The 12,500-nt window shown below is 35.9% G+C and overlaps 2 protein-coding genes across 13 annotated transcripts in view; both read right to left on the bottom strand.

Moving 5' to 3' along the window:
• LOC142358604 (protein FAM76A-like) overlaps positions 1 to 12,500 on the bottom strand; it is a 606,005-nt gene that overhangs the window by 376,770 nt on the left and 216,735 nt on the right. The gene's annotated exons all lie outside the window — the stretch shown is intronic.
• Positions 1 to 12,500, bottom strand: part of LOC142335235 (uncharacterized) — a 37,863-nt gene that overhangs the window by 7,104 nt on the left and 18,259 nt on the right. Inside the window, exons 1-2 of one of the 12 annotated variants that reach the window (XM_075383646.1) lie at positions 4,360 to 4,376; positions 3,501 to 3,726 (exon numbers count right to left, since the gene is read on the bottom strand). In XM_075383646.1, coding sequence (XP_075239761.1) covers positions 3,501 to 3,650 — 150 coding nt within the window. In that variant the 5' untranslated portion in view covers positions 3,651 to 3,726; positions 4,360 to 4,376. Of the gene's footprint in view, positions 1 to 3,500; positions 3,742 to 4,132; positions 4,377 to 12,500 lie in introns of those variants that run through there. The other 11 variants (XM_075383640.1, XM_075383647.1, XM_075383636.1 and 8 more) reach the window with 11 other exon arrangements.

Below are 12,500 nucleotides of genomic sequence, written 5' to 3'. Positions count from 1 at the left end.
CCTTTCATCAAAACCCTTCTTAAAACTGAGAAACGATCGTTGAAACAATTTCAATATCACAAATTTGTCAGTAAAGACCTCGCAGAAGATCTTAAACTGCGCTGATTGTAAATGTCATGAAAGATATACATTGCTAGATCTTTCACTTAACCGTATATTCCGCCTAAGAGTCCACCTATATGCGCACACGAAAGTTCTTATCAATTTTTACCTAAAACTCAATTCATTAAAGTTAAATTGACATTAATAAAAATAATAATAATAATAATAATAATAATAATAAAAATAATAATAATAATAATAATAATAATAATAATAATATTAATAATAATAATTATAATGATAAAAATAATAATATTAATAATAATAAAAGTAATAATAATAGTATCAATAATAAAAATAATAATAATAATAATTCTAAATATGAATTCAAACCAAACGTGGTTTCCACCATATTCATTTTGCCCCACTTAGGGGAAGTTCCATTTGGATTAAGGTTTTCTAATGGATTTCTTCCAGAAGGACAGCAGTAGTATCTGAGTTAGATAAACGTTCTGCCTCAAGAATTTTTGTAATTGCTCTTTGGATTGTTTTGGGATTCATCAGAGGCGTATACCAGGAAAGATATTAGGCTGATTGTGTACCAGGAATCAATTACCTTTCACCAAAACTCTTCTTAAAACTGAGAAACGGTCGTTGAAACAATTTCAATATCACAATTTTTGACAGTAAAGACCTCACAGAAGAACTTAAACCGCGCTGATTGTAAATGTTATGAAAGATATACATTGCTAGATCTTTCACTTAACAGCATCTTCTGCCTAAGAGTCCACTTATATGCGCACACGAAAGTTCATATCAATTTTTACCTAAAACTAATTTCATTAAAGTTAAAATGACATTAAAAAAAATAATAATATTAATTATTATTATTATTATTATTATTATTAGAATGATAATAATAATAATAATAATAATAATAATAATAATAATAATAATGATATTAATAATAATAATAATAATAATAACAATAATATAAATAATAATAATAATAATAATAATAATAATAATAATAATAATAATAATAATAATAATAATAATAATAATAATAATAATAATAATAATAATAATAATAATAATAATGCTAAATATGAATTCAAACCAAACGTGGTTTCCACCATCTTGATTTTTCCCCACTTAATGGAGGTTCAATTTGGATTAAGGTTTTCTAATGGATTTTTTCCAGAAGGACAGCAGTAGTATCTGAATTAGATAAAGGTTCTGCCTCAAGAGTTTTTATAATTGCTCTTTGGATTGTTTTGGGATTCATCAGAGGCGTATACCAGGAAAGAAATTAGGCTGATTGTGTACCAGGAATCAATTACCTTTCACCAAAACTCTTCTTAAAACTGAGAAACGGTCGTTGAAACAATTTCAATATCACAATTTTTGACAGTAAAGACCTCAAAGAAGGACTTAAACCGCGCTGATTGTAAATGTTATGAAAGATATACATTGCTAGATCTTTCACTTAACAGTATATTCCGCCTAAGAGTCCACTTATATGCGCACACGAAAGTTCATATCAATTTTTACCTAAAACTAATTTCATTAAAGTTAAAATGACATTAATAAAAATAATAATAATAATACTAATTATTATTATTATAATGATAATAATAATAATAATAATGATATTAATAATAATAATAATAACAATAATATAAATAATAATAATAATAATAAAAACAATAATGCTAAATATGAATTCAAACCAAACGTGGTTTCCACCATCTTGATTTTCCCCACTTAATGGAGGTTCAATTTGGATTAAGGTTTTCTAATTGATTGCTTCCAGAAGGACAGCAATAGTATCTGAAATTAGATAATCGTTCCGCCTCAAGAATTTTTGTAATTGCTCTTTGGATAATTTTGGGATTCATCAGAGGCGTATACCAGGAATGATTTTAGGCCGATTGTTTACCAGGAATCAATTACCTATCATCAAAACTCTTTCTTAAACTGAAACACGATCGTTGAAACAATTTCAGTATCACAATTTTTGTCAGTAAAGATCTCGCAGAAGAATTTAAATCGCACTGATTATTAATGTTATGAAAGATATACGTTGCTAGATCTTTCACTTAACCATATGCTATGCCTAAAAACCCATTTATTTGAGCACAGGAAAGTTCTTTTCTTTTTTTAACCTAAAATTCAATTCATTGAAGTAAAAATGACCTTAATAATAATAATAATAATAATAATAATAATAATAATAATAATAATAATAATAATACTAATAATAATAATAATAATAATAATAATAATAAAAATAATAATAATAATAATAATAATATTAATAATACTAATAATACTAATAATAATAATAATAATAATAATAATAATAATAATAATAATAATAATAAAATAATAATAATAATAATAATAATAATAATAATAATAATAATAATAATAATAATAATAATAATAATAATAATAATAATAATAATAATAATAATAATAGTAGTAATACTAAATATGAATTCGAACCAAACGTGGTTTCCCCATCTTGATTTTGCCCCACTTAGGGGAGGTTCAATTTGGATTAAGGTTTTGTAATGGATTCCATCCAGAAGGACAGCTGTGGTATCTGAAATTAGATAATGTTTCTGCCTCAAAGAATTTTTGTATTTTCTCTTTGGAATATTTTGGGATTCTTCAGAGGCTTATACCAGGAAAGATTGTAGGCTGATTGTATACCAGGAATCAATTACCTTTCATCAAAACCCTTCTTAAAACTGATTATAAAATGGCGCTCGTGAAAACATTCTTCTCGCCTTGCTAAAGACTTTTACTTACTTTTTTTCATACTTCTTCAGAGTAATGGAAGGACAAAAACATTATTATTTTTATTTCATTCTTTTTCATTTTTATTCAGCAGATGGACCTTTACTAACTAAAATTGACAGCGCCTAAATACTATCAATATCATGAGATGCAGTCCCCCGTGTTTTTTTAATGCAGAGTAGGGTACGGATAGAGCGGTGAATGACCACCCAGGATGAGGTGTGCGACCCAAACCCGCCCTCATCAGACCGACTTGGGTCGCGCACGAGGGGTAAACCGCGACCGCTCCACAGAGTCTGGCAGCACTATCTACGGTCCGGATAGTCTGATCAGAGCCCCATCCAGAGTCTGGAGAGTCTGATCAGGGCACTACCTACGGTCTGGAGAGTCTGATCAGAGTCCCGCCCAGAGTCTGGAGAGTCTGATCAGAGCGTGGTCTATGGTCTGGAGAGTTTTGTGGTATGATCTGGATATGTACTGCAGTGTACATAAGCGGGGCTCTACCCTCGTTAAAGTGTTCAAACTGAGATATTCTGAGGTATTCCGGGGAAAATGTTGGCTTCAATTACATGGTCTATTAACCAGCTAAACTCGGGAAACGATCTTTTACTACGTCAATGTAACTTCTTTTCTAAGATAGGCCAGCATACCTTCCGTATTTTGATGACCTCTACCTCGGCACTCTCCAGCTTTGCCTTCTCTTTGAGGTACCTGGACTCTTGGATCTCTGATTGTCTCTTGGCCTCCTCAGTGTCCTGCTCCAATTTGTAAATCACTCCTCGAATGGTCTCCTTGTCCATTATGTTAGATATCACAATAATTAAACAAGTAATCAAATGCTGACACTAACAGTTTGCGGTGATAAATCGCTGTTCGCTTAAATAAAAGTAACTATAACAAAATCAGCACTCATTTGTCAAATATACCCTACCCCCCCCCCCCCCTCCGTATCGGCAGGCAGCCCAATACGGGGTAGGGCGAAACATAGTAATTGATATTTACTATATAGATACAAAATACAAACGATAGATGGATCTTTTCCGTTTGTGCCCCCCCCCCCCCCCCAGCTTAGTGGGAGCATATTATTTGACCCCCCGGCGCACGTGCTGTATTTTTTACATAATCGTTTACTATGTAAAGGCATGTGCTCTGTAACTGGGGTGCATTACGTACTTGGGGGGGGGGGGCAGAAAATTAGATGGTTATTTTCCAGATTGAAGTGGAGGGGGGATGGGGGTTCGATCATCCAGCGAAATCCAAACGAAATCATGCAGCGAAATACCCTATAAAGTTCTTTCAAAATCTAAATATGCAAGTTAATCTAAATTGGTAAATTTGTGCACGTAACGTTAACTTAGGAGGCTCCTATTGGACTAAACAGCTTCTTATCTGCAATTACTCTACAGTGCTGCTGAAATAGAGGACTGTTCTGTGAAATTCGTGTGTTTTATATAATGTTATAATATATTCATGGTTCTTAAATTGTGACTACAGATTATAACTACATACTAGTGGAGGCCAAATGATGGTACTGTGGTGGTTAAGGCAACATTGGTCTGTTTGTTCTCTGACAACATGGCTCAAACCTCAAATGGTACTACTCGAATGGGTTTTGGATTGCAATGTGTGGTGCGTACGAAGTAGAGATTTAACGAGAATTTGTAAGCTGAACCCTCGAATGGGTTTATGCGTATATGCGTATGTGCATCAAACCTAGCATATAACCATTAACAGCGGGTAATGTTGACAAAACTGATGTATGAGCTATATGAATTCACTGACAACTTTTGGCGTTTATCGAGAATGTGGCTCGCGTAGTGGTTGGAGATGTTAAACCAGAGTTTTAAAGTAACTTCTGCAGAGTAAAGTAACCTTACTGGAAACAGCACGCAACTTGAAAGTTTGAAAAAACCGAACGTCCATGAAAGTCAACTTCTCGCTATGTATAAAGGTCTTCAGGCATTTTTAATTCCTGGGCTAAAGACTATGGGCATTCTAAAACTTCCACCTGTGTGATTTATTTAATAATACTTAAAACTACCCTTGCCTCTGATGCTCTGCCTTGGTGAACATGCTAAAATCATGTATATCTCCCCATGTGTTATAGCTGCGTTTAGCAATTAGAATTGTTTTAGCGCTACGAATACGTTATCATAGAATTATGATGGAATCGCGGAGCGAATCCGAATTTACGCGGAAACTATTACTTTTATTTAGTGGAATCGCAATGCGAATCCAATCAAGAAATTGTCTCTGAGAATGAAGAGCGTTTACAACGATAACTTGAGTTCAGAATGCTAATCGAGATTATGATTACTTATAATAAAATACTGTGAACAAAATCTGAAACAATTTAGTAGACTAGCGGGAACATATTTATACGTGAATAATAAAAAGTCATAACCTTAGTTATAAATTGTATGATATGAATATTAAAATAGAGGATAACTGATAATTTAGTACACATAGAGATTTCGATATATATATATATATATATATATATATATATATATATATATATATATATATATATATATATATATATAGGTAATCATATGTATCACATTTCCCCATGACAGAAAAATTGATAATTTATTTACAATTTGAGAATCAATATAAATAGGAGATGAAATTATGAGTGCATATAAGAGAAACAATGAATGAAAAGGTGCCGCAAATGTTAAATTAAATGAACAAAAGACTATTAACATTGGATTCGCAGAGCGAATACAGCGTATAATTGTAACATGCAAATGAACCAAATTGGAGGAAATAATCCAAATGCACACACATTAGAAAGTGGATTCGCGGAGCGAATACAGGAACAAATTGAAATTAGAAATTGAGCAACAAATGAAATAAATTAAGTTTAACGAACACATTTAAAATTGGATTCGCAGGGCGAATACATAAGAAAATTGAGATTATGGAGTTTAAAAGAGTTTGCAAAGTTTTAATTGTTTCAATTAAATTTCATTTTCAGCGTCCCAGACTGATAACTCACGTTCCTGCTCATACTCGTAGTACCTGATTCGGGGATCTGGAGGTGAAGTCTGTCCAATTTGGATATCCGGACGTGGTGGTGATGGGACTCTTGAGTGCTCGGCGTCCTGAATTAGCGCTACTACAGAATTTTCAGTTTTCTTCTCCTTTTTGGTTCTGCGTTTCATTGGTTTTGCCGAACTAGTTGAAGCCAAAGAACTTGTTGGGGAGATATCCGCGTCTGTGAAGCCGTAAAAGTGAGTCCGTTTTCTTTTACGACCTTCAGTTTGATCTTGAGAAGTGGAAGACATGGATGGTTCCTGATGATCTCGTGTAGTAGGCGCCGGCGGAGCAGGTACAATGGAAATTAATTGTTGTGGATAGGTCATTGCAGTATCGCTTGGCTCATTTAAATTTGTGTTACGACGACGTTTAGGTTGAGGCTTAACGGGTTTTCGGACTGTCAGGGCGCGCGAAACATTCGAATTTACTGAAGAAACTACAGAAGTGGTATCACGTTGACGGTGGCGAATCTTTATCTCTCCCCTCTTCTGTCTTTTCAAATCATTACTATGTTTCGCAATCTTTGTTTCCGTCGTCTGTTCATATGGCGCGGGACGTCGTTGCGCATACATCCAGAGATTGGTTGATCGCTCCGCTTTTGTTCCAAACTTGGCTAAATCGCTATCGCGAACTTTTGCTGGAGATCGTCCGGGTTCATTAATTATCGTTGTTGTGGGTGATGATTTCGTCACGAATGATCCTGGTTTACGGACCTCATAGAGACCAGCTAGTTGCCTCTTTGCTCTCTTTTTGTTCGGAGCTTCCGAGCTAATTTGACGCTGAGCGATTTTTCTGTCCGGGGAATGGGGTCTGTGAGCTTTGGGTGGGTAATGAAGCGGGATTTTTTATCATCTGAATCTTGATAACGAGAGCCCGCGTCTAGTGATGCTGACACATTTTCCTTTCAATCTCAGTGTCACTTCGGTTCGGGTTAACCCATCCAGGAATTCGTCAGCGGGAACTGTATCAGCATCTAAATAGTGATTAATGATTTTTTCATAAGTTGGATTCAAACTTGAAGGATTGGTGCTAATATTCCGTAAAAGAGTAATTTGCAGGACGACCGAAATGAGCTTCAAACGGTGTTATCTGTGTAGTTTTCTGCCTTGTTAAACGTAAAGCGGAGACTGTTTGTTTAATGGCTTTGGACGTTGAAAATGTGTCTTTATTTTCAGCTTTCATACAAGATATACGGCGGTTTATTGTTTGGATCATTCGCTCCACTAATCCAATAGCTCCATGATCGCCAACCGGAGCATCAATAATGTTAATATTATTTTCATTACAATAATTGGTAACTTGTTTACCAACCAGACAAGATGCTTGATCTAGGCGTATGTTTCGTGGTATGCCGTGAGTATATGCATAGTCTCGAAGAAATTTCACTACATTTGCGCCATTAGCTTTTTCAAAAATTCTAACTGTCGGACACTTTGAATAACGGTCGATACATGTTAGGAAATATATATCTTTATTTTGATCGTTTAGTATCGGACCCCCAAAGTCAATCTGAATTTTTTCATTAGGTCTTTGACAAGCGTTATGCGGATATCATTTAGATTTTGGGATAATAGGTTTGAGATTCTTACCAATATCCGTACACGGAACGCAATCTGAAGTTTTGGCCAAAATTTTCCTGTGCATGTATGGCCACCATGCATATTGGGAAAGAGAAATCATTCCCCAACTACCGGGGTGTGTCATGTGTATTGATTCTAATACAGCTTCCTTAATGAAGTTGGGAATGGTGACTTGTTGGTCGACACACAAGCAGCCAGACTTTACATGAAGGTCTTTCCAGAAGGAGTGGACATAAGGACAAAATCTTGAATGACACAATCCTCGTCGTCTTGAATGACACAATCTCGGATCTCTTTCAACACCGCGTCCTTGCTAGTGAGGACTGCAAGGAAGGACTTGGTAAACAACTGATTGAGATTGTTTTCGAAAATCTCCTCCCGAGAAAGTTCGATATCATGATTTTCGGGTGACGATGAGGCTTGGGTGTTACTGTGGCTTGTAATAGTAGTTGCTATGGGGGTTGAATGAGTGCGGAACGTCACTCGGGGAGTTTGCGGAGATGCTGTGAGGTTGTTTTTTGGCGACTCATTTGTAGACATTTTTATGTGGTGTACTTTCTGATCTGGATTTGCGGTTGAATTACAATTTAAATTTTTCGAGTGGATTTGCGCTGCGGGTGCAGCATTATTTTGAAGCAAGTGATTTGCGTGGCAATTAAAAGCAGAATTGAATTTAAAATTGTAATTGTTTACTGTTGCTCGGGTAGTGAATGAATTATTTGAGGCATTTGAAATATGCGTGCTACTTTTAGCAGGTTTGCAAGAATGGACGCGCGGCGTGTTTACTTGTAATTTTTGTGTGTTGGTAGTGTGCCGCTTATGGAAAGGAATTTTATGTGGGTGACAGAAAAAACGATGTATTTGCTTCGCGAATGCGGGAAATTGTTGCTACCATGAATTCCTCATCATATTGAGTGATGCTTTTTGCTCTTTGATTTGGTTGGCGCGAAATGTAATCAACTAAACCCATTCTAGTGCCGGGAATATGTTCTATATTAAAGTCGAAAGGTAACAAACGATCAATCCATCATGTTAATCGGCTATTATAAGGTTTATTTGAACGATGAGATTTTAGAACCGAACGGAGTGCTCTATGATCTGTCAGGACTGCGAAATTTTTTCCAAAAAGATAATATTTAAAATATTCGATGGCCCAAACCACACCAAGCAATTCGAGTTCATTTATACTGTAACGTTCTTCAGTATTTTTAAGAAAGCGAGAAGCAAAAGCCACCGTTTTCCACCCGTCACAATCCAATTGCTCAAGCGCAGCGCCTAATCCTTGGCGAGATGCATCGCATTTGATTCGTGTTTCCATTGTTGGTTTAAAATGAGTTTTCTCTGTAGCGTTTGCGATTACGGTTTTAATATACTCGAAATGTTTTTGTTGAATATCAGTCCAAATAAATTTTTCACTTTTCTTTAATAGGGGTCGGAGAGGGTGACATATTTTAGCAAGATTGGGAATAAATTTGCTTAAATGATGAACACTGCCTAAGAATGATCGTAATTGTTTTAATGTTTTAGGAGCATTAATTTCTGCAATTGCTGCGGTTTTTGATTCTATAGGTTTAACGCCATTTTGCAAAAATGTTAAGCTAAGCCAATTTATCTGGTGTTTTGCGAAGTGACGTTTGCTTAAATTAATTCTGAGATTATCAGCATCAAGTTTCTGCAAACATTTGTGAACGTATTTGAGGTGCGATTCCTTAGTGCCTTTGCTGACTACAATTATGTCATCGAGAAAACAGTAAGTATTAAACAAACCAACTAGTGTGTAGTCCATCGCTATCTGGAATTCTGCCGGCATATCCCTAAGACCATAAAATCCCGTTTTAAAGCGATACGTACGTGTTGCGTCGCCACAAATAATATTCAAATTACAATGGCGTGCTGTATCCGGATGCAAGTTTAATTGACTATAAGCATATTTTAAATCAATCGTCAAAAAATAAACATTATCACCATAATTAGAATCGTTAATATGTTGTGAAATCGAATCAATAAGACTATCTTTGTTTGGCATTTGGTACTTATTTTTATGGATAGCTTTGTTCAGAACTATAGAATCAAGAGCTATCTTGACTGACTGGTCTTTTTTAACTGTCATTGCAATTGGAGAAATAAAGTTCTTGTCAGAGCATTCCTGCAATTTCTCGATATGTCCTTGTTCTGAAAGTTTGTTCAATTCATCAGATACTTTGTCTAATAAATTTATAGGGACACGACTGCCTTTTTGGTGTGATGGGGTATAATTTCGATGAAATTTTGAAAGAACTGTATGTACTTTGGACTTACCAATTCGGGAGATTAGATCAGGAAAATCAGTTGCGATTTGCTTTTTAATTGGGCAGTATTCTTGATCTACCTGATTAACTGTCTCTTGATTATTAGATTGTTGAATAGAAAAACCAAGAGCAGGGAATAGATCTCTACCCAATAGCGGACGATGACCATCTGTCACTACTTGAATTTCTATAGGATTCGCGTACCAATTGTTGCTTCGAATTGACGTTTGGAGGATGCTTCGCGTTTGAATGGGCTCGTTAGAGAAAGTTTTCAATTGTTTGGGATTCACTTCGCGTATCCACTTCAAATTTAGATCTTGGGAAATGATTGAATGCACCAATGACTCATTTATTAGTGTACATAAACTATTCGAATCCACAAGAACGTTTGTTGCTGTGTTTCCGAACACTACAGGGAGATTAATTGCTTCTACAGAATTTGTAGAGTCTGCCGAAGATATTGAAGCAACACAATTATCTTCATCCGATGAGTAGTTTGATTCCAAATCAGGATCAAAATCAGCCGAGATTTTATTAACATCTTCAATTTGATCATCTTTTTCAACATTATTAACTCTTGGCTTCGGTTTTGGGTAAGAATTGGGATCTTTAGGTTTTCGGCAGACCTTTGCGAAGTGGTTTTCAATACCGCAGTTGTTGCATTTCTTTCCAAGTGCTGGACATCTATTGCGGTGTTCTGGGGTCCAACCTCATTCCACAGAAGTGACAGGTTGTGGGCGCTTTTTCCGTGCAGTGGTATTCATAGTAGAAAAAGGGGTAGTATTCGCGATGCGCATCCGTTGTACTTGATTAACCGTTGAATTGAGTTCAGTTTTGTTTGCGTTCTTTTTAAATTGATTAAGAGTACCCATTTCAATATTGATTGCTATTGCTAAGGCTTTATCAGGTTTTATCGTTTCTATGAGGAGTTCTTTTTGGATGTCTTCGTTTTGCATATTTGCGATGAAAACGTCTCTGATAATTGTATCCCCTTTTTCACCGAGATCACAATTCTCAAAGAGTTCTTTAAGGTGACCGTAGAATTTCTCAATCGGTTCCCCCTTTTGCTGTTTCCGTGTAAGAAAGAGATATCGGTCGAAAGTTATATTATGGATTGGAATAAATGTTTTATTCAGAACATCCCAAAGATTTCGTGTTGAGATTTCGTCAAGATTAACAGTCGAGTTCTTAGAGTTGAATACTCGTCGCCCTTCCCGTTCCCAAACTCAAATACATCAATGAAGATGCTTTTCGATCACAAAGTTGCCATGGTTTATCTCGGCATAGAATGCCTATCGCCGCAACACGTTGGCAGTGATTTTTTCACGCAGTCTTTGCCTGTTCGTTACGAGTGCGTCGATCTCGTTCGAATTGTGCTGTAGGGTTTTCGACTGCATCGTCATATGCCGGTTCGGGGGGGCAAAATGACATGCTCTGGAGGGTCGGCCAAGAGAATGTCCACAAAAATGCTTTCACGAGCAAGAATTGCGAGTTTGAGTTGCGTCCTCCAGTATTCCCATCGAAGTGGGGGCTCTAGAGTTGCCTTTTCCCAGAAGGGTTGAATTCCGAGTGGAGACTTGCCGCTGTGCTTTAATGCGCCATGTTATAGCTGCGTTTAGCAATTAGAATTGTTTTAGGGCTACGAATACGTTATCTTAGAATTATGATGGAATCGCGGAGCGAATCCGAATTTACGCGGAAACTTTTACATTTATTTAGTGGAATCGCAATGCGAATCCAATCTAGAAATTGTCTCTGAGAATGAAGAGTGTTTACAGTGATAACTTGAATTGAGAAAGATCATCGAGATTATGATTACTTATAATAAAATACTGTGAACCAAATATGAAATAATTTAATAGACTAGCGGGAACATATTTATACTTGAATAATAAAAAGTCATAACCTTAGTTATAAATTGTATGATATGAATATTAAAATAGAGGATGACTGATAATTTAGTACACATAGAGATTTCGATTTATATATAGGTAATCATATGTATCACACCATGATTGATGCACGATACCCGAAACTCATGAACTGATAGAACCCTTGCTAGGTTAATTGAATTCCATGCTCAAAACATGGAAATCTTTTTAAAAAAAACTTACTTACGCTTTAAAGGTAGTACTAGAAACTTCTTCACAGTTATTCAAGTTGCGTAAACTATGACCGGAAATTGTAGCAGCGTGCAACTTTTCGATTTTTAGATCAAGGCTTTTGGACATTAGGAAGTTATGATTTCGACAAATAAGCAAAACTACCACTCTAATGCAAAGCTCTAATGCAAAATTACAAAACTCGAAAACAATTTAACGCAGCACACGGTAGACAGTCTGTGAAACAAAAAACCCAAAGAGCATAAAAGATTTTGAGCAGAGAAAGTGCCCGAAAAAACAGACGAACTTTATAGCGCAACGCGCGACAAAACAGGGAAAGGATTGTATGAAAATCGTGCCAGCAACGCGCTAAGGAAAGAAAACCGGACGTACGGGAAGTCGAGCGAGCCACGCGCGGCACAACGCAAACATGACAGACGGGAAGTCGAGCCGGCAACGAGCAACAGAACTTATACGAGATTGAAGGAAAACAGGTAATCAAAATAAGTACAAAACCGCACAAACTAATTCGCCATAACTCATGAGTTATCTAAGTCACACCCCAGAAAGAAGTCAGGGGACAATAACTGATTGGCAAACTAGGAGAGACAATATTCGAAGTTTTAGCAGACATA

This window comes from Convolutriloba macropyga, chromosome 2 (assembly GCF_964194025.1).
Source record: "Convolutriloba macropyga chromosome 2, txConMacr16.3, whole genome shotgun sequence".
NCBI lineage: Eukaryota > Metazoa > Xenacoelomorpha > Acoela > Convolutidae > Convolutriloba > Convolutriloba macropyga.
The sequence above is the reverse complement of the archived record's forward strand: the minus strand, read 5'-3'. Positions and strand labels throughout refer to the sequence as shown.